We start from the raw sequence: 22,345 nt of genomic DNA, 5'->3' as shown, positions 1-22,345 counted from the left end.
ATGGAACTTGAGTTTATAGTGATCATTATTTACAGCTGGTTGGAATTTCACAAGAAGGATGCTATTAAGAAGAAAAGGAAGAAATACTTTCATATTTCTTATGCTTAAACATACTCAAGTGGAGATTTAGTTGCTAATTAATGTAAATGAAAAAACATGAACATCTCAACACCCTCTATGGTTGCTTTGTGTGGCGTCATAGAAGTCACTCAGCAGGAGGAAAGTTTCCTGAGGCAACCAGGATGCTAAGAGAAAGGAAAATACTACAGAAAGATTTGAGGGATTCTTTCACTTGGGAATCATATGACAGTCACAGAATTCCAGAAAGGCTGAGGCAGGAATAGTCTAGTCCAGGGGTCCTCAAACTTTTTAAAAAGGGGGCCGGCATGCTGATGAAGTGGCAGTCAGTCATCTGCGGCTGCTTGGTTTCCCCTCCAACCCCCGCCGGGGGGGGGGGGGGGGGGGAGGGTGGTGCCGGGGGGTGTGTGTCTGTAAATACCGGGGGGCAGATTGAGGACCCTGGGGGGCCTTATCCAGTCCGCGGGCCATAGTTTGAGGACCCCTGCTAGTCCAACACCCTTGATCGAGCAGGGTCAGCCAAAGTAGGTTGACAAGGACTGTGTTCAGTCAGGTTTTGAGTATCTCCAAGCATAGAAATTCAACAATGTCTCTAGGAAACCATCCTCAAAGTAAGAGATTTACCTTAATTTTATGTGGTGCTTCCTGTACTTCAGTTTATACCCATTGTCTGTTACTGGGCACCACTGAGCAGCCTGACTCCACCTTCTTTCCTGTCCTCCATCACATATTTCTACAAACTGATAGAATCCCCCAAAATGTTCTCTGTTCCAGGCTGAATACTGCCACCTCTCTCAGCATCCCCTCATATATCAATCAGATGCTCCAAGCCCTTAATCATCCTCGTGGCCCTGTGTTGGACTCACGCCAGTACATCTCTGTCTCTCTTGTATGGGGGAACCTAGCACTGGACCCACCACTCCAAATGTGTCTCATTTGTCATTCTTTATGAGCTTTTCCACCAATACAGATAGTCCCAAATGCAAAAAAAAAAAAAAGAAAAAAAGAAAAAAAAACTTCAGTAAGCACCCTGGATCAAAAGCAGACAGTGCCATGGAGATACTACTCTTTCTGTACCACTTCAGTGGGTCTTGATTCCATCTATTTCTATGCGTAGAGGGAACAATCCAATCCTTAACCACTTTCGAATTCTTTTTTTTTGTTGTTTTGGTTATGTTCTGCTGAGTTGCTAAATTAAACAGAGAAAATCCTGAAGAAAAATATTTTTTAAATATTTTTTATTAATGTCTTATAGAATATTTTTTTAACTCTCCTGACAAATATTGATCGTTCCCAAAACTCCACACTTTCTTTTCCCTATTAAGTACAAATCAGCACAGCAATATATACAGTACATTGATTTCTCTTACTTGTCAAAAACATAACTGATGATTTCATCAGTATTATTGGCACAGTTGTTCCAAAAAAAGGATTTCTTAGCTTGTTTTTCCTGATGATCTTGCTTCTTCCACAGTAATGTAAATATTCTGCAGTGTCATGCTTCATCTGTGGCAACTATGAGATTTTTAAATGTTCTTTTTATTTTCAAAGAATGTACCTAGAACTCAGAGGCTTCTACCTATGAAGTTGTAAGAGAGGTTTCTTATGATTTTAAAAATGTTGTTAAATACTGCATTTAAATTATGGCAGAAATTGCCAGAAGGATGTCCTTTGCTTAATTCTGAGTTCTGATCTCATTTATTGTGCCTCCAGCTGTTCTGGGGCATAAATAAATTACCATTGTTGAATAGTCTAAGTTTAAAGAGCCTGAATGTATGGATAGACATCATGTGTACCTGAAGATAGGAACTGAAACACCTGGAAACTAGATCTTTGAGGACCTCATTTTAAAAGTATTTCAGTAGAAAGAGATCTTTATGCTTTCACAGTGCCAATCAAGCTCTGAGAAGGTTGAGGTCTGCTCACATAAAACAGTCAGGAAAATTTAGGCCTTTGTATATTTTAAAGTTTATTTCCCAGCCAGATTTTTCTTAAGTTTTCAGCTTGTAACATATAGAACTGTGGAACAGGTTACCCTGTGTGATAAAATTTGCAAATACAACACCTCTCAAACAAACATATTTAATTAGTTAATATTAAAAATGCACTCAAATTTTAACTCTTTTAGACCTGCTGTAAAAAAAGGCATAAACAAGTGCAATGTAAAACTTACCATTATTATTTTATATATGTTTAATTTCAGTATGATTGTCACCAGCATATCTATGTACCATTGGTTGTTTGCTTCCTTATTTTAATTTAAATATCCTTCCAAGTGAGTTTTGCCTTGCTCAGAGAATTTTTAGTGCCCTACAAAATTTACTGTTCCATAACTATTGTTCTTGATATACCACACTGTTAATGTGGGTAGTAAATAAATAAACTTGAATGGATGAAAAAAAAAAAAAAAAAAAACACAACTCTGGAAAATTAAGTACCTCCAAAGCAAAATCCTATATATGTGTCAATGCACTTTGGATAACATAGATTTGCTTAACAATGCAAGATTCTGCACACAGACACACAGACACAGACACCCCCCACCCCACCCCCACACCCTGACAAATATAACGACATTTGCCAACTCAAATGGTAATTCATTAAAAAACATTCATTATTTACACTGAAAATCTGAACAAGGAAGCAATGAAAAAGGAGTTCCCTGTTATACTTAAGGATCTTGGAAATGTATTTAAAATTTTTCCATAAAGACAATTACTTTTTTTTTTTTCCTAAATGATGGAAGATACGTGTGTTGCAATCTGGCTGTAAAAAAACCCCACCTATCTGTGGGTGTAAAAATAATTCACTAGAAATCAGGAGTTCATTCTCATCTGTACTACTGTGTTTAATTCCTTAGCTTACCAAAAGTTATAACAGATATCGAAGGATAATGAAAAACATATTAGAAATACAGGAGGAAAAACAGGTGAGATAATGATTTAATTGGGATCATACCATTTAGAAAAGATATAGGAAGTTGTTTACTTCTATAATACAGTGCCCAGAGGAACCAAACCAAGCATTCATCTTTCAAATTTAATCAAATATGAAACTAATGAAAGAAAATGTTGTGTAACCAACATGGCTAACTTTTGAAACTGCTTGCTGTATCAAGATGCTAGAAGGTGTCAAGAGCTCAGAATATCTCAGTAAAGGAGCAGAACTTGTAAAGTTCTGGATCTGAAATTAAATTAAAAGGTAAGTGTTAGTATAAACTATGCAGTTTATATCATATGTCTCTGTAACAGCCTGGAGTTAAAATACACATTCTTTTGATTTTCCTGTCACTGTTTAGTCAATAATCGCTTCCTGAATTCACAGCTGAACACTTTCATCATCACCTTTCCTCCTCTAGTTGAGAACTAGCAATATGGACACAGTTCTTTTATCACTTGTAAAAATCAACATACCTCAAACTCTATGTGTTCCCTTTCCCCTATACATTTCAAAGTCCTCCATAAAGGTTTCACTGACTGTTGACATCCCCCATATCAGCCATCATACATCCTTGCTCACTTGTATCACATATAAGTCAACAATTACCCAGTTCCAATGAAAAATGGGAGAGTGGTGTGGATCAGGGTAGTTGGATGGCTCTGAATCTCAGATACTCTGATCTGAGTGGTGCTTAAAATGTGCAGCACATTTAGCATCACAATATAGAACTGTAACCCAAAGGTATCCATAAACTTTCTAATTTTCACTATGCCTAATTTTACATTCTGTAGATAAGTTTTCTTTCTTTGGTCTGGGTTTTTGTATGTTTCTAGTCTTTGAAGTTAATGGAAGTACGGATGGCTGAATGAGTGTGATTTACATTTTGTTCTGAATGTCTCTGAAATTCATCATGATTCAAAGCACTTCAGGGAACAAGTTTCACAGTCACAGAACAGCAGCTGAGAAAGGTCTATGTTTTGCACACAAACCACTCTAAAAACAACTGCTCTTCAAATTCTCACCATGTTGCAATCATTCCTGGCTATTCCACTTGCTGAAATAACTTCTGCACATCTTGGCTAAGGCCAGCAAATCTTGTTGTCTCTTCAGTGCTGCAGTAATAAAATATTCTTGAAGGTCTCTTCAAATAACTTAACTGATACTGCACTAAACCAGATATTAGTACTTGCGTGATATGGTAATACAGTTCATGGAGGAATCATTTTTGTCTAAAAGATGGTAACAAAAGGCTGGTGGGACTTCAGTAACCAAAAGCAGGTGTTTACAATTCTCAGACATGACGGTGACAGTTCCAATGATCTAAGGAATTGCAGAAATTTGTTAAACATTATTTGACAGCATCCACAATATTCCCAGATCAAATAAAGAAAAAAAAGACCAAATGAAGATTCTTTGCTCTAGAAATTGTATGAAATAAAACACTGCCAACTAATAGGAAAGAAGGGTGCTAGCAGTAAAAAAAGGTGTGTGGGTGTGTTCATAAGCAGCCCACAGAACAGGTAAAGTACACAACTGACATGTTGCTAAATATGTAGGCAGTTATATTTGAGCCAGCTGGAGCACCTTAACATTGGCAGTTTCATTTTCAGGTAAAATGATAATATAAAAAAATCAGGTAAAAATATCTGAAGCTGATAGTGGTGGGATAGTAACTATTGAGAGTTCATGTTTTTTGAGTAACTGATCTAAAAAGAGGAATAAAGTCACATGTCTAGTAATGTGGTAACCTGGAATATACAAAAATCTGTCTCTTGACAGAACCTTGTCTCATCTCTTAAACACTACTTTGCTGCACTAGACACAGAAGTGTACAATGCTTCCTTCAGACATATAAATTCAGTTTATTGATTTCTTTTGTCAGCACAATGTTTTATATTGTAACCAAATTAGCACACTGTACTTCAAGCAACCTTGCTCTCTTCAAAAATTAAGCAGTGGCCTTCACCTGGACAAAATTATTTTACACATACCCTTGTCATTATTCAGTTACAGAAATGATACAGGAAATTATCCTATGTACACAAAATCCATGACTCTCTTCCTAGTATCTGAATATTTTCAAGATTGTTTTAAGTTTCTCTAACAGGAGGGAGAGTTCTTTATTTAAAGTGACTTGAAACAGAGTGGAAACAATGTGTTGCCTCTTTCTCATAAAATGTTAATCCAAAATGATAGCAATTTTACATCTTTATGAAGGTCTCTATAAGATGTGAAGAACTTAGAACATAATAGTAGTGCAAACATTTATGAAACTGTCTTTTGTTTATTGTGCATCATTTCCTCACCACAATAATGTTGTTGTTCACTGTTGTATAATTTATCTTAGTGCCACTTTAATTGTGTTTTCAGTGTTCATAGAAAAGCATCCTATTTGGGATAATTACTCACTTTGGAGATGATCAGCAATTTGGTTCATGAGCACCTCTGAAAATTACCCTGCCTGCAGAAGGCATTTTCCTGCAAGTGCAATATACCGGGTTTGCAAGGAGGGATATTTTGTCCTTTCATTTTCTCTCTCCTTTCCTGCCCCAAAACACATTTGATAATTGCTCTAGGACATGCCAATTTCCTTACAACTCTACACCAGTTATTTCTAGACATGTGATCTCTCTGTGCTATCTTTGTAACTGTGCCATTATTGTAAATTCCCCTAAAATTCTCATCTAATCTTAAGGTGCTTCCTTAACATTTCAGTAAGACAAGTAAGCAAATCCAGCTGGATCTCTTGGCAACTAGGGTGTCCACAGGGAAACATGTATTTCAGTATAAATATCCATTATGAAATCATCACCAAGATTTAAGTTTCTGTATTTAATTACATTTGCATTGAACATGCAATCATCAATCGATTTAAAAATAAAGTAATATTTGCAAAAGCACCATGGAGATGTTTCTTGACAAACAAGAGCAGTCACAGCAAGTTTACAGATCCTCAGTTCTTGTAAACTGACTTAAGTGCAGTGATGATAGCTTAAAATGGTTCTGTTGCCATAGACAAATGTTGCCACTTTCTTTCATACTAGTTGATAGGCTACTGCATAAACAATCTCACTGAGCAAAACAAGTAAGTAACATGGGGTAAAATTAATACTTTCTGTCTTTTTGCTAACTTCACAGGCAGTAAAAATTTGTAGGAGAAAAGCTGCATATGACAGCACAGTTGTGAAAGCTGGAGGCTATTGTGTGACAGATAAAAGACAGGGAACTTACAGATATATCCACTTTGAGTCTGAGTATGGTATACTAAAACATCTAAAAGTACTAATCAAACATGTATGTAATATTAGGTAATATTTTCCCTTCTTTTCTTCGGAGATTTTTCCGGGAAGTCTTTTCAGTCACTGGAGTTGTATTTTAATTGCTTCAAGGACCTATCAAGGTTGATTTCCCCATTTTTGGAATAACTGTCCTTATAGATTATTATACTTCTTGATCTTGCACCTCTTGACCGTTCATATGGGATAATACTCACTGTAGTTTATTTCTGATCTTATTTTCTTACATAGCATGAAAATGTGCATGTTTTCTGCCAGCATATTTGTTATGCATGTGCTACTATACGGAAATCATGTTTTCTAATTCCTTAGTCTAAGTACAGCCATTGAACTCCAAGTCAGGTTTCCCTCCAGTAAACCACATGCTCTTTAAAGAAAAGTGCTATTAGCCAAAGAATGGCAAATACTACGGGTGTGTTGTTATTGAAATTGATTAGTGTTTTACAGTGTTTACTTTGAAGTGTTCATCTTTTGGTTCATTTAATGTATGGTCACAAACACCAAGAGTCATATAGATATGGATGGCAGAAATGCTGAGGACTTTCCCTCCATCTTTCTAATCCGTTTGCTTGACCTCACTGTGATATGCTGTTGTGGTTCACTATGATACATTTTTTTACAGATCTTTCTCCTGTAACAAATTAGTTGTTCCATAAGCAGCAGGAACAATGAAGACCTGCATACTTATGTACTTTTTCCCCTCCGCTCCTCTCCATCCCTCCACTGCATGGTCTCAGGATGTGTGCATATACCTTTTAGGTGGTGTATGTGACAAAAGTACTTGGAGCTGCTTGTCTACTGATGGATGAACCAGCTGCTGCCTCTTCCTTCAGTGAGGTTTCTGTATTTTACAGTAGTACTACAAGAATGTGAATACCTTGAGATTTATATCCATCTTTTCCAGTTTTACTCCATTGCTTCAGAGAGGTGAAGAGCTTGTCCTCTTTTCCTTGAGTAGCTGGAGTAAACCCAGATTTTTCTAAATCTTGTAGCAATATGGTGTAGAGTCTACATGGCAGGCTCTGCTCACTGCTGCAGCCAAGTAATTAGGTAGACTTCTCAGGACGAGGAAGCCTGTTTGGAAACAAAACATCCTCATTCCATTTCAAAGGAGCAAGAACTGGCCACTCAGATCTGACACTGCTGAAATTCTCATCACAATTATGATTTTACACAAGAAAACCTGGATAGCAGCATTCTTTCTACTATGTTTAGTTCTTGTGGGGAAAGGGATTTCCTACTTGCATCCATATTGAGTTATGGTAGGGTGTCTAGTGTATGAATATGGATTTCAATCCTTGCATTTCTGCAACTGTGCAGATCAAGGTGCTTCTGTACTACTTTGGCCCTTAAATAAAGCAGACTTTAATAGATGTTAAGGTACGTGTACTAATTATTTGGTTTTATTTATTAATAATGTTTTCATTTTCTTTATTTATTCCACTTTTGATGGGTACTAATGCTTCAATATGTTAAATTAAAGATAAATTCAAACAATTTGGCATCTTACTCACTTCATAGTGAGAGTTTCTTGCTTTTTGCCCAGTAAGATTTATATTTAATCTTAAGGGTTTTATTTAATACTTGTTTTCATAACCTTTCTGTATCAATCTATTAATGGACTTCTATTTCTGTAGTTCGGTACTGGGGCTGACAGAACCTTCTTATCTGGGAAAACTCCTTCACCAAAATACTTCCTTTTGTTGTGTCTTCCTCAGCCTGCACTAAAGGCCCCAGTCAAAACTTTCTGCAATTAGGCATCTCTCATGACATTTGGGAGCAGAATGGCTCCTAAATATAAATCCAGTTCTCACCTAAAATGTTTTGCTGAAGCTGACATATTTTGGATTTCCAAAACTGTATGAGAAATAACAGTTCCATTCCCACTTAAATATACATGAAAATGAATCTGTTCGTTTTATACTAGGTTACAGAAGTCTTTGGTTTCAAAAGCAGGGCCACATGGTATATAGCTGAGGTTCTGATTTATGTGGTGCAGATTAACCAACAGCAGGAAACTTTCACTCTCCCCTCTACCAGCATTTTCTGTACATGTTCCCAAGTGTCCTAAAACATCTTCTGAAGAAAGACATTCAGTTTTATCACCTATCTCCTTGATCCCAGCAAGATTTGACGACATGATTTCTTCCTCCTAGATTTTGTAATTTTGTAAGACTACTGTGAAGCAAATGTCAAACTGAAGATACCAATGGTGTCGTCTGTGTTAGTTTTCTGCAAAAGGACTTTCTATCTCCCTCCTCCCCAAAATCTAAACTTCCTTGAACAGGGCAAAAAAAAAAGGGGTGGAAAAATTATTAGGGATGTGTTAATTTGGATTCGTCTTTTATTAAGTACTATCACTGCTGCTTCACATTAGTCTAAATCCATTTCTACCTCCTTTCATGTATCATACAGGTGGTGACACATTTATAGAAGCTGCTTCGGAGACCACAGCTTAATTACCTGCCCCTCCCCCCCATTACCCCTTCAAAGTCAAGCTGGACAAAACCCCACCTCTTCTCTTTAATGCAGGTATTTTTTTTCCCCCTTACAAAGCAAGATCCTCAATAAGACAGCACTGAGGCATCAAATAGGTAAGCAATTTATTTTTTATCGGTTTTATTTGACGCTGCGTAAATAGCAGAGGTATTTTTCCTCTCTGTTACTATAATAACAGAAGTCAAAACAAGTGAATTCCCAGACACCTAAATGAATAGGTACAGACTCAGCGCGATTAAAGACGCGCCCGTACGAGAGGCTCCCAGCGGTCCCGCTCCCCAGCGGCGCTGCAGCACGTTACCGCACGCAGGAGGAGCGGGGGGATGGCCGGGCCTCGCGCAGCCCCCGCGCAGCCCCGGCCCGCTCCGCTCCCGCGCACGAGCGCCCGGCGGCAGCGCGCCCGCCGCCCGCTGAGGGAAGCCCGGCGGGCAGCCGCTGGGGTCGCCACCGCCGCGAGCCAGGGCGCCGCCGGCGGGAACGGGGGTGCCAAGGCCACGCCAGCCCCCTCGGTGTGTGCCCCTCGCGCTCTAGGGTCTCCCTGCCCAGCGGGCTGGGGCTTCCCGGTAGGATTCTCCGACCAGCCGCAGCCGCCTCGCCCTTTATTTAGGCTGTTTCCTCGCAGGCGACGGCGCAGGGAGCACGCTCCGAGGAGCAGAAATTGCCTCTCCCCGCCGGGGGGCTGCCAGAGGGCGGGGAGGAGGGACGGAGGGACGCTTTGAGCCTGCGGCAGCCTTTCAGAACGGCGGAGGAATCAACCGGCGCTGCCGCTCGTCGGTGGCGCGGCCCTGCCTGTGGCGCGGAGGGATCCGCGCGGGCTGCCGTGTTCCCGCCTCCTGCGCGGCGGCCGCCGGCTCCCTGATATAGTGCGGCACGGGGAGGCGCTGGCAGTCACTTGGCGAGCAGCGCTCCGCGGGTGCGGGGCTGTGCGGGAGGGCGCGGACGGCAGCGGGGTTTGTCTGTGGTGGCCGAGCACCTCCAACTTGGAACTGTCCGCCGGCGCGAACTCCTGAACATGAGCCTCCTGCCTCTCTACCTGCTCGGATTGCTCCTCAGTAGCGGGCAAGGTAGGAGCAGGGCTGATTTTTTTTTTTTTTTAATAATTATTTTTCTTACCTATACTGTCTGTTCGTTCAGATTAACGTGTAACCGGAAAAGAAATGGGCAAAAAATAAAGCAATGTTGTCACCCTGGAGCCTAATTAAAAAGGACCTAAAACTTGCTTCATCGCAAACCCCCCCCTCTTTTTTTTTTTTTAAGTCAAGTCTTCAAGAGGTATCATTTATGAGGGGGAAAAAAAAAAAAAGCTGGAAGGTGCTAAGTGCACTTAGCTGCTTTGCATGGGGTTTCGTAATTTTTTGGGCGATAAATGTAGGAGGGAGATCAACCGATTAAAAAAATACATATGTGTCGGGGATCGCGCTTTAAAATATGCGTCTGCTTGAGGGGAAGGCAACGTGGGCTTCATTTTTAGGACCGGAGAGAAGTGCTGTCGGTGGGGCCAGTGAGAAATGTGACCTGAAGTCTGCCTGTCGGGGTTTCTCCTCTTCTGGGGACCGCGCCTGTCGCTGTGCGGGGACACCGAGCCCCCCGGGCCGGGGGTGGTGGCGGAGGGCACGGCGCGGGCGTGTGCGCGGCTGCAGGCACTTTGCGATGAAATAACGCCGCGGGGGCAGGTGTGTGCGGGCGCGGGGCGTGCGGAGGTTACGCCTCTGGGCACTGTTCGCCTTTTGCATATGTATGTGCATTTAAACAGACAGCGCTCCGTAAAATACGGGCTTAGGGGTTGTGGTGTGGCTGGGGTTTTGTGGTTGTTTTCAGGGGGCTTGAAAGACTGACTTTTGGATGTCACACCTTGAGCATTTGTGCTGCTTGAGGAGGCGGGGAGGGGAAGGGCCGCCGGGAGCGCGTTCCCGCGGGGTGCGGCACGGCGAGGGTGCCCCTCGGTGAGGGACGAGCGCGGGGTTCCGAAACTATCCGGGCAAGTTTCTGGCGTTCCTGAGGGGCCGCCGTGGGCTGCGGAGCCGCGCCAGGCTGCTTGTGCCTCCTGCGGGATACCCTCTGCGAGACGCCTGAAAGCGCTGCATTGCCTGTACCTGAGGGGATGGGAGGAGGCCAGCGCTCGGGGCTGTTGTGAGGAGGTTTTGGGGTGGCGTGGGGGAATCAAAATCCCACCTAGGTGTCAGCGGAGGCGTGGGAGCGGCGGGGACCGGCCCTCGGCCCCTGGGTGCCGCCACCTTGCAGCAGGGGGCGGTAGAGCTCCACGGCGGCCGCCCGTGCTCCGGCAGTGCCCGGCGCCGGGACTGGGGCGGCTTCGCCTCCCCGCCGACCCCCGCCGCGGGCACCGAGGGGGCGCGCCGGGGCGCGGGAAGGTGCAGCCATCCGCAGGCATCTGCAGGCAGCCGCGGTCCGGGGCGGAATGTCTCACCCAGACGCTGCACGGTGTTTTGTGAGAGTGCAGTGAGATCTGTTGCGCTTGAGGGGGGGAAAAAAAAGGGGGGGGGGGGGTGTGCAGGCAGGCACCGTGCCTTGAGGTATTAAAACTGCAGCTGTGAAGGTCTCCTTCAATGCGTTAATCGCTACACCTCATACCTACAGACGTTTTGTCTCGTCGATAAGTAGCAAAGAGCCACCAGATGCTGTCAATTTATACAGAAATGTTTTTGTGCTTTGGCCACCTCGGGAAGAGCTCTGAAGGTCTCGCGATTAGCAGCTATTCAGAAACAGTCCGGAGGCTTTTCAGCATAGCCAGCACTGGGGATGGTAAAGGAGGAGGAGAACGGGAAAGCTTCCTTCAGGCTTTGCATTGATCTACCTAGGTGTAATGTGTATAGAGATGTGCTCTGTGGTTCCTCTAACGGAGGAATGATAGAAAGCTAGTTTGTGAAGTGTGATTACTGCAGCGTAGGAGGATTACATAGTTTTGGTATCTTACTATCACATGTCAGGAGATAAATAATGGAGTGAAATTCTAGATGCTATTAAGCTGTGTTTTAAAAATTATAGGGGGATAGATATGAGGGGGAGATAGAAGAGGAGGAAAGCTGAATAAATCTAACGTTGATATTAAGTTATGTCTCAATTTTGAAAAACAGGGTTGGGTGTTTTTTTGGTGGTTTTTGTTGTTTTGTTTTTGTGTGGTGTTTTGTTTTTTTTTTTATAAAAGGAGTGAATTGTATTGGCAAGGGGAAGATTAAAATTTTTGAACTGGCTGTAGAAATAGCAGGAACATGCAGCCTCAATCCACAGCAGGGGGTAGTAAATGGGAGTGGGAAAACATCTGCGTGTGGAAAATATTCCCATATAGGTTGCTAGGGGAGAAGAAAATTCTACAGTGGTGTGGGTTTTTTTTAATTTTAATAAGCTTCATTGTGGTGAGGGTTTTATTGTGCAATTCTTATTTCTTGAAGTAACCTCCTTGAAGTAATCTTGAGAAATTTTTTGAAGTGATTCAAATAATTTGAGAGGCTATTACAAATATTCTTGAGATTTGTCTCCTTTTGGGAATGCAGTGGTGGGTAACACACACGATCAATTGAAGGTTGTGGTGTTTATGAGGGGTGTTTTTCTTTTGTGTGTTCTTTTTGTTTGTTTTCTGAGAAAACTAGTGTTGTCAGCGTATTAGATGATAATTATGGGTTTTTTTCTAATCCTAAAGTAGAGATAGAGTGTGGATGGTTCAAAAGAAAGCCACTAACTAGATTTGGGTCGTTTGCTTTGGAAATACTGAAAGTCTTAGGCTGAGGATTTATATTTCTGAGACTATAGCTGCAGTAGATTTTTATGAAGAATGACTGAAGCTTTTTCTTTGGGAAGTGCTGGTGTTTAAGAATGGGGAAGAGGGAACTGTGATGTATTTGTTCCATTTCAGAGAATCAGAGTGGTTTGAAAACAAGTAGCAGAGCAACCCCCTCCCCCAGCTCCTTAAGAGCTTATGAATGTCATAATTATCTACCAGGGCCAAATATTCCCTCTCCTAATTTCATCACAAGGGAGGAGTTTAACTAGCAATGCTATTATGCTAAAACAAAAGGATTTTTTTCTTAAACTTACAAAGCTGTCCAGACAATTCATCCAGAGTGAAAGACCTAAATTTAATTAGCTTTGCTTCAATAAGAAATGAAACAAAACACACACACAGCACCCCCCAACAAAACAGCCTACTTCATTCTGTAAATCTGCTTGTTAACACATACAGTGATACCATGCTCAGAGGAGGGGGCTTCATTGGCTTTTACTAGTGTCTAGGAAGACTGACTTATAGTGGATGAAATGGACATCTTCCCAGATTGCAAAATCCTGTTTGTCTTCTCACTCTGCATATTATACATTTCTTCGGGTTAGCAAGTTTTTGTTAATTTGCAGTAGGAAATGTTTTCCTTGTAGAATTTAATCTATTTATGCTCATCCAGGAGATTCATAGCAGTGAGTACTTGTTCAGTCATTGTGCTTTAAGTTTTCTCTTTTCACTGCTTTGATACTGAGTTTGTTTTTGTTTTTCCTGAAGAGTTTCTCTTACAAGTGCTTATAAGGGACTACTTGTTAATAAGGAACATCCCCCAGAAGAGATGCCAGCATGTGCGTCTTATTCATTACAGTGCAGTCACTTTCTAGAATCCTGCTTCTTTCTGCTTTTTGTGTAGGGAGTCCATGAAATTTGGAATTTTTGAAATCAATTTTACTGGATTAAGCAGACTTCTGTACACAACTGGAGTAAAATATTAATTCTAAAACATATCCTGAGACTTCAGCTAACAATAACTTTCTGCTACCAGTTGATTTATACAATTGCATTAACATTAAAATGCATTTACTACCTTGTTCTTTTTCCTTTTCACCCTTAATTAAAAAAAAATCAGAAAAAACATAATATTTGATTTGCTGGTTTAGCCTATGTACCTCCTCTTCAGGTGAAGATGAAAATCAAAATATCTGCCTGAAAATAAACCTTGACTGATGAGGTGTTCTGAAAGATTGACTTAAGAATGGCTGGTTGAGAAGTACGTAGACAGTTTTGTTTCATGCACTGCTATACAAAGTAGTTAGTTATTTTTGTTATTTGCAGTGGCTCTAAATCATGAAATGTGTGAAAGATAGTCATGGAGATAAAGCTTTAAAGTCTTGAAAGAGGCTGAATAGTGTTTGACTTTTACAGGACAGTTCATGCATTTATTTAGATAACTAATTATTTTTATCTGTGGGAATGGTATTGGAGTTTTATGGCTATGTATGATTTGCCTTTCATGGCCTTCTTCCTCAACAAGTATTCTGAGAATAAATACTGTATTTGTTAGCCCTTTCATTGACCTTTTCTTTGAGGCACCTTTCCCAAGTATATTCATGTTTACTTACTGATTTTTCTTCCAATTTATTCCAGTAATTCCCCAGTTACATTCAGAACATTCCATTTGATTCCAGTACAATTCAGTCAAATTAATATGACATTTTGGGAAACGTGTTAACTACACTGTAATTTGTGGCTGAGGGTTGAAAATCTGTTACTGAAAGAGTAGGACATAGATTTCTCCAGATAAAGAATCTGGATAATAACTTTATTATTTTTATTTTATTTATATAATTTTTTTATATTTATATTTTAAACAGTTTCTAATGACTAATTCATGCCAGATGTTTTGTTTGGTTTTTAGCACAGACCTTAATTTTATAAAATAAAGGCAGGGTACTTGATGAAGTGTATCCTGAGGTTTTACATGTCCCAGGTCATTTGAGTTTTATTTTCGATGTCTCTTGAAATTCAGAAATGGGAGAGAATACTTCAGGATATCATGATGTATTCAAATCTGAAGTTGGAGTCTGATGGACTAGATCCAGGCCTATTGGTATCTAATATATCTTATCATCACTTTTTTTTTTTACCTAATCAATTAATCATGGCCTAATTTAACCTAGTAATTATGTCCCATTCCCCCCCGCCCCAGTGTATTTAACTGCTTTCTAGTTTAGGTATCTGACTAAAATTATCAAAATTTTGGTAACTAGTTTAAAACTCAGAATGAATTTGAATATTAAATAGAGCGTTCTTGCTGTTACTTGAAGAATCTAAGGATTTCCAGCTTCAGTAACATAATCCTGCATTCTTTCACAAAATCTTTTTATTGCTTTTGTAGCTCAGTTTCTTTTAATACTGTGATTATATGGATTTGGATATTTGTAAAAGATATCAGGAAAATGAAAAGGGTTAATTTAAAATGGCAAAATACTCTTCAAATGTCTTGTGTTATACTGTAGCATCTTAAATGGGGTATCTTTAAAAATACCAAGCTTCTTATTTTTGATACATTGCTGAATTTTTATAGTAGTTGTTATCATTTGATGATATCGTTAATTGGAGAAGACACTTTCTGATTTACTCTGCTGTAGATGAGCTCAGAATCTACCTCTTAATTTATAGAATGAAAAGAATAAAAGAAGAATAAAAAAAATATAAACAGAGTAATTTATCTGGCTACAGCTATTTGTGTTGACAGCTTATGATATTAAAATCTTTTTGTACTGGAGAAGAAATCCATTTAAAAGCCACTCAAAAATTATGTGGAAAGGAAACAAAGAATACACGTGTATACACAAATCTACTTCTTAGGAAACCTTACTTAACAAGAACCCTAAGTCTTTGAATAACCTGCATTTGAGTAGCTCCACAGAAGCAGTGTTGGTTGCTGTCTTTTTTCCCCCCTCTTTTTGCATCCATGCATCAAAACCTGGATCATAAATGATGTGACACAGGAGTAGTAACTACAAATATTAAGATCGGCTGCAGAATGAGATTTATAATGTAGTTGTTAAATACGAAGATGACTGAGCATTGTGGCCAAACTCTACTGACTCTAGGCAGAGGAGAATTTCCGTTGACTTAATTTTGTGTTTGCATGAGAAGTAGGACAAGTTACTTAAAAGCAAATATTTTACTGTCTCAAGTTAATTTGGGAAGGAGGTATACAGTGAAGTATATGATGTAAAAATTCATTGCACAGTTTCTGCCTATTTAAGAATGTTACTAGCATTAAAAAAAAACAAACCAAACATCTTCTGAAATGTTTTACCTGTTTTCTGCTCCTTTTAGAAAAGAAAAAAGCAGTTGTTTGATTTTACCTGTTCCTTAATATAATATACAAGGAGCATTGCCAATAGGATAAAGAGATCAAGTCTTGTAAAAACAGTTTTTAACAAATTTCAGTAAGCCTGGAGATCTACTAACCAAAGCTGTAATTTGCCACCAGCTTCCATGATCTGAGTATAACCTTAACTGAAATAACCAGTTTGTGGATGGACAACATCCAGATAAAATTGGGAAACAACATTAAGTACTAAAGGTTTTAGTCAGTTTCTTCATTGGTCCTGCATATCAGTACTGAAATAAATTTCTTTTTAGCCAAGTACTATGTAAGTTCCTTCAAGAACTAGCTTTCCATAAGAAACATAAAACATTGAAATGTTAATTTATGTTTATTTAAGATGTGGCTTTTTTCCAGGAAAAAGTGAAGAGGGGAGCAAATGTGGCTTTTTTTTTTGTCCAGTTACATTTTTCTTCCTACATAAATTTTTATTGTGACTTTAGAAGGTTATGCTGGTTTTCAGTGTTCTAATTACCTGAGTAGTATAACTAAACAGCAGAGAAAAGTTGATGAGTAACTTCCTAATTCAGCAAAATTCAAAGTAATACACAATATACCTGTAGCATATTAATAACTTAATAGGGTATGAATAAAAAGTCATTTTTCAGAATGACCTTTCCAGTTAGCTAACAGTAAGCTATTTACAATGCACTTGTAGCCTAACTAACAATACCACTTGTTTGACTGACTATGAGCTGAAATTCATATTTGAAATTCATATAAGAAGTTGCTTTTCTCATCACTTTGCCGGAGAGGTGCTATTTGGAGCATACTATGAATTCAGTTTAAAAACAAAATCATTGCCATCAATTTTCTTGCTACTAAAACATTGCACCATATTCAGTCAAGCTGCAAGCAATTTCAAACCCATTAACTTCATAGACCTTTGTACTGCAGCTGAATTTCGTTTGTATGAAGTTAGGTCTATACTTAAAATGAAGTATTTAAAGAGAGACACATAAAGCATTGTATGGAGATCTTTGTGGCATGTGTTGCAGGTAGACATAAACAGGTAGGGAGAAGTAATTTTTATACCAATCACATAAAATTAACTTTCTTTATTATAACAGGAAAGATGTAATAAAACCTACAATGTTATTATGTCAATATTATGTGTTTATGTTATCTGAAGTAGTCAAAGCAAAATAAACTGAAGATCCAGGGCGTGGGGGACAGGGTAAAAAAAGGGGAATGTGTTAAATGTACCGAAGATCAGTTAACAGCAATAACATAAGGTAGCATTTTTTTTTTTTAAGGTTCTTGAACATCCCATACTCAAACTTGTGTTCTCTGGGTCAGAGCAAAGACTGAGGTACTCTAGTGACCTCTATCTGAAAAAGACTCAAGGCAAGAGTTGTAAAGAAACAAAGTACAGAACAAGAACAGTGTGATATTTCTGCCATTGCACGCTACAGCATTCAGGGATATGTCAGGTTATATCTGTGTGATCTTCCTTAATAATCTTGGCAGATCTTTGTTGCATGAATTTGTTATTAAACCTGTCAATACTTTGATCTACTTGGTACACTGTGTCAACAACTTAAACAAGGGAAATAGGCTAAAAATTGTAAGTAATGGAGTAATATTAGTTCTTCCTTTTACTCTTCCATGACATTAATATTTGTATGTATCACAGAGAAGCCGCCCATTTCTTGCGTGACAGTCTCAGAACTACAGGTTATACTCATGGACTTTCCGGTGACTTAATTGCATTTTTTGTTTGGTGTCTCTTTCCAGCTTCTTAGAAAATATTTTATTCCTTTTCCTAGCTTTCTGGTTATGGTTATCTTAATTTAACACATGGTAATGTGAAGTATTTGAATTTTAGGCTGATTTGCATCAAGCCAATTGTCAAAACCCCTCCTTCTTCGTAGGTATTTCTTTTGCACTGTAATCAGTTCTACCTTACAAGAGTGTGGGGGTTAAAAGTGAGCAGTTGCCCTGTAAAATGAAAGCTGAGAGAGATTTGATTGCTGGGAAGACAACTCCCAGAGATGAGCACAGAGACTGTGCAGAAGTACTTGAAAGGGAAGCATGATATATGAGTAAATGGATATAAACTGGTTACAAAAAAAAACTCTTCACGATGAAAATTAATTTCTGGCCAAAAAAGCAGTGACTCTAGAGCATTATAAGAGTGAGAGGGAAGAAGTATGGTTCTTCGTAAGATGGTTCTTTATTAAGCGTGAAAGGATTACATTTAATGGGTCACCAGAATGTCCCAGGAGATCCCTTCAAATTATGTGCTTCTAAGACATTCTTCATATAAAAGTTCTCAAGACATTGGGGGAAAAATAATTTTCAAATTGCTGAATGATACTTTCCAGAAAATATAATTGAGTGTTTCTCATCTATTAATAGGTGTTACATAGCAGATATTACTACTTAATTCGGTAAGAATTGCCAGAGTCTTTGGTGCCTGTTGCAAATTCTGCTGGTGTCACTAGATGTTATCCGTACATTTTTAAATAAATAAATAAATAAATAAAAATTCCTCTCTAGAGTTGTTTCTGGGAAAACTTAAAAAAAAAATTAACTTGTGTAAAAACAATTTTTATTTTCCCTTTTTTAATGTCTGATTTTTTTCTCACTTGCTGACATCCCATTGAAAGTAGAAGAAAACTGTTCTCTGAAAATGCAACTTTAAATGATTTGTCTGCATATAGAGAATTACAAAGATAAAATGCACAACACTGAAATGTGTTTTTTTGCTGATCATTGAATGATTTTTGTATCAGACATCCATATTTCACAATAGAAGTTTTGCTTTTGTTGCTTTCTGCTTGCCTTTTGTCCCTGAATTCCAATTTTTGAAATCTTACCTGGGATTTGAAATTTAGGGTGAATTATACCCAGCTAGGCATTGCCATCAGTAATAAATAATGCAATCATTCGTGTGCTCCTGTGCTTTCTGTGTTGGGAATAATACCCTAACTTTATATTTATGAAAAAATAAATGCTGATTTTTTTCCAATTAAGTCTGTCTATGGTATAATATGAATGCTACATCTATCTCTAACCTGTAGAGTGTATTTTAAGAAAACAATGTTATGTGAGATGAGGTCTTTCTGGTGACATAACTGCACACCCTGCAGCCATGGAACTCCTGCTGAAGTCAATGGGAGACTTGTGTGCCAAGAGTACTGTTTCGGGGGTTGTACTGATTGCAGCTTTCAGAGTCTGATTGAAGCTTTAAGGAGTTGTATAACTCCCATGTGAGTATGTGGGAATTTTGATTTAGTGAAGAATAGGAAATCAAGCTCTAACTTTATGTATATTTAAGTAGTGGGCATGTTTATGAACTAGTGCTGAAAAAGTATGGGGGGCTAATAGAACAGCACAGAAGAACTAACAACTAATGGGATGTTCTGATGTGCCAGGTTCTATTCAAGACAGTGCATGAGACAAAAAGGATATTTTTCTCTGTGTATGTTACTGTTTTTCTTTAATAGTAAACCCAAAGACATAAGGTACAGATTTCATTTGCCCCCCCGGGAACATGAAAAGTTGAGTTTCATGCAATTAATCATTACCATCACTTAGTTGTAGCTGAGGTCATAGCTGTATTGGAGGTTACCATTTAGTATAAAAATTAATCATTTGGTTTTGTTCGTGTTTTTGAGAGTTTTGATTTACTTGTTTGTTTTTGGTCTGTGGCTTTGTGACACGAGTCAAAATTGTTCCTTACATGTTCAGTATTCAGGTTGTGCCTGTAAGTCTGTAAGTGTACTGTATGAATGATGTTAAATGGATTTGTGCTAGTTTATGGCAGTTCCACACATTGGGTTCAGCAGCTTTTAGCATTTAGGTGAAATAATCTTCCCCAGCACCTTTGCATTACATGTCTGTGAGTGTCTTTGTATGTACACAAGCTGTTATAATCGAGAATTTATGTTGCTGGGTTTGAGAAGTCTGTCATAGGTGATGTTTTCTATACAATTCTCCTAGAGTCATGGTAGGCTTATTCTTATTTTACCATTCTTGGAAGTAAATTTACAGATATGTGTTTAATGTCACAGTAGTGGGTTTCCATTCCGAGTGTGTGATTTGCTTACACGCTGCTATTTTTAAAGTGAATTTTGATCTTTTTCTCTATCATTTGCAAACATTAGTATACATTGGAAGTTTCCTAGGTGTGTTCTAAATCCTCAAGAATAACATGCTTCATTCTGTGCAGCCCTTTATGGGCCACACTCTGATAGCATTTTTTTCTGTTTTTGTTGTTGTGTGGTTTGTATTTTTGTTTTTAGGTGTGTTTTTTGTACTTTTTTTTTTTTTTTCCCCTGGGTACATGAGTGAACACCTTATCTGCTATATGTAAGAGAAGATCTGGCTGGGGAAACTATTGTTTCCTGTAAAAATGTTGATGAAAAGAAAATATAGTTCTGTATGAGTCGTGCATTTTTCATTTTTAGCTACTCCAGATCTCATTTAAAAAAACAAAGCAAACAACCACAACTAAACAAAATCAAGTACTCCTTTTCAAGAGAGAAAAGCCCTTTTGTTATTAGTTGGAGTTCTGACATTCCTCCTTCTGTGCCTATTTTAAACTAGAAAGTACAACTGTAGCAAATGGGTGACTGAAAAATTAAAAGAAAAAAACTTTTACGTTATTGTGACTATTTTAAAAGCTACTCTAAAGAAATCGTACTTATTCTTTTTTTGTGATGGTGAATGTTGAAGTGCTTTAATGCACCTTAAATGTGTTTGTGACTATTTTCCAGACTATGAAGCCCATTGAATGCAGTCGTGAAAGGTTTCTAAATAGTCTGTGTTTATACCTATATACAATGTATATAAGTCAAAGAAAGTTAGCCTTGCAGAGAACCCTTTTTTTTGTTCATAACCACACAGTAAATGTATTACATGTGACCTGCAGGCATTAAAGAATTAACATCTCTATCAACCTATAGAACAATATTTCTGTAGTAATGTTTTGTTTTTACCTATGAAAATGGCATAATGAGTTTCGTAGCTACAGTTGTGAAAGTTTGTTTGATCAGAAACAACAGTGTTGTAATGGGGAGGCAGGGAGAGGGAAACTCAAGCAGCAGGAAGGAACATCTCATATTTACTGAAGGTGCATGTTTTCTTCAAAGAAGAGATGCTTCTCTCCTTGGTGTGGGTTTTTTTGTTTAGCTGTGTTTTTATTTTATTTTGGGGGTGATGGTGATGTTAAAATAATGTTCTGTTTTCATAATCCAGGTGTGTGTTAAAGCATCACACAATGTCTCTGAAAGATTTCGTACTTGATACCTCTAAGTAAGGCTTGTCTTAGAGTCTTTTCCGCTTGACAGGCCTTTTGTGTTTAGCACAGAGTTGTGGTTTTTTGTCATAAGAACACTGAAGACTGAATGAATGTCAGTTGGACTGTCTGCTATTTCTATTTGAACTGTAGCCACGTTTGCAAATATGTGTTCCAAGATTATTTTGCTTGAATTATCAAATAAGTTTAAAAAGTAGTAACTTAAAACTCAGTTACCTGAGGTTTTTCTGAAATTCAGTCCTAAAAATAGCTGCACACGTCTATGAAAAAGAATTACTGAAACAGCAAAAAGGAGAATATAAGCTTTTCTAAGCAGTTGCTAGGGGAAAAAAAAAGTGCACAGTTAGGCAAAAGTTACTTTTCACAGTTAACACTTCTATACGAAATAAGCATTTGCGTTATCAGTCTGAGTTTAATTTTTCATGAAATATCTTTATGTAAGGCTTAATTCTTCATGGAGTTAGGAATTGTGTTGTGTTTTAATATTTACATTATAAAAATACTTTTGGGGTCCTGCTGTTATACAAGGAGTAAAATGAGAGTGGAAACAGTTAACCTTCTCAGATTCATTGAGTTAAGACTGAGCTTTGGCCTACATCTATTTGGCAGAATCTCTCTTCTCTAGTAATATTTCCATTCGCTTGCATTGTGCAATGTAACAGCATTATATAAACTGAATTTTTGATGTATGATGAGGAGAGGTAAATATTTCTATGGTAAAACTTTTGATTTCAGCCTCTTACATGCGGATAGTCAGTTTACAACCTGGCAGTAAAAAGTGTATGTTTTTTACTGGTCTCTACCAGCAAATCATGAATCACATACTTCATTTTTCAGTTCTTACAAGCATCAAGTAAAACATATGCTTTTGTTATCAGAGTACAGTATCTGTGCGCTAAAAGTACACGGTCCATCCATTCAATGTCATATACATCTAGGTGTTCGCATAAAATCTATTTAGCTTTTCTCTTCAGCTAATAAAGATGCCATTTGTGTCAGTTATAAGAATGCTAAATAAGGATGGAGATTTTCTGGTTTATACTTTAGAAATAGTTTCTGCAGATCAGAGAAGTCAAGACCACCTTATTTCCGTTTTCCTAGAAGGTTGTCTACTAAACAATGTGTGTTCCATAATT

The 22,345-nt window shown here is 38.5% G+C and overlaps 1 protein-coding gene across 2 annotated transcripts in view; it reads left to right on the top strand.

Moving 5' to 3' along the window:
* The first annotated feature begins 3,529 nt into the window (after positions 1 to 3,529).
* The window catches only part of NCAM2 (neural cell adhesion molecule 2), a 316,785-nt gene continuing 297,969 nt past the window's right edge, over positions 3,530 to 22,345 (top strand). For both annotated transcript variants that reach the window (XM_080374442.1, XM_080374443.1), the window contains exon 1: positions 3,530 to 9,877. In XM_080374442.1, the coding sequence (XP_080230568.1) occupies positions 9,826 to 9,877 (52 nt within the window). In that variant the 5' untranslated portion in view covers positions 3,530 to 9,825. The remainder of the gene's footprint in view (positions 9,878 to 22,345) is intronic.

This window comes from Falco punctatus (assembly GCF_963210335.1).
Source record: "Falco punctatus genome assembly, chromosome: 2".
Classification (NCBI taxonomy): Eukaryota; Metazoa; Chordata; class Aves; order Falconiformes; family Falconidae; genus Falco; species Falco punctatus.
Note: the sequence above shows the minus strand (reverse complement) of the source record. Positions and strands in the feature narration are given on the sequence as shown.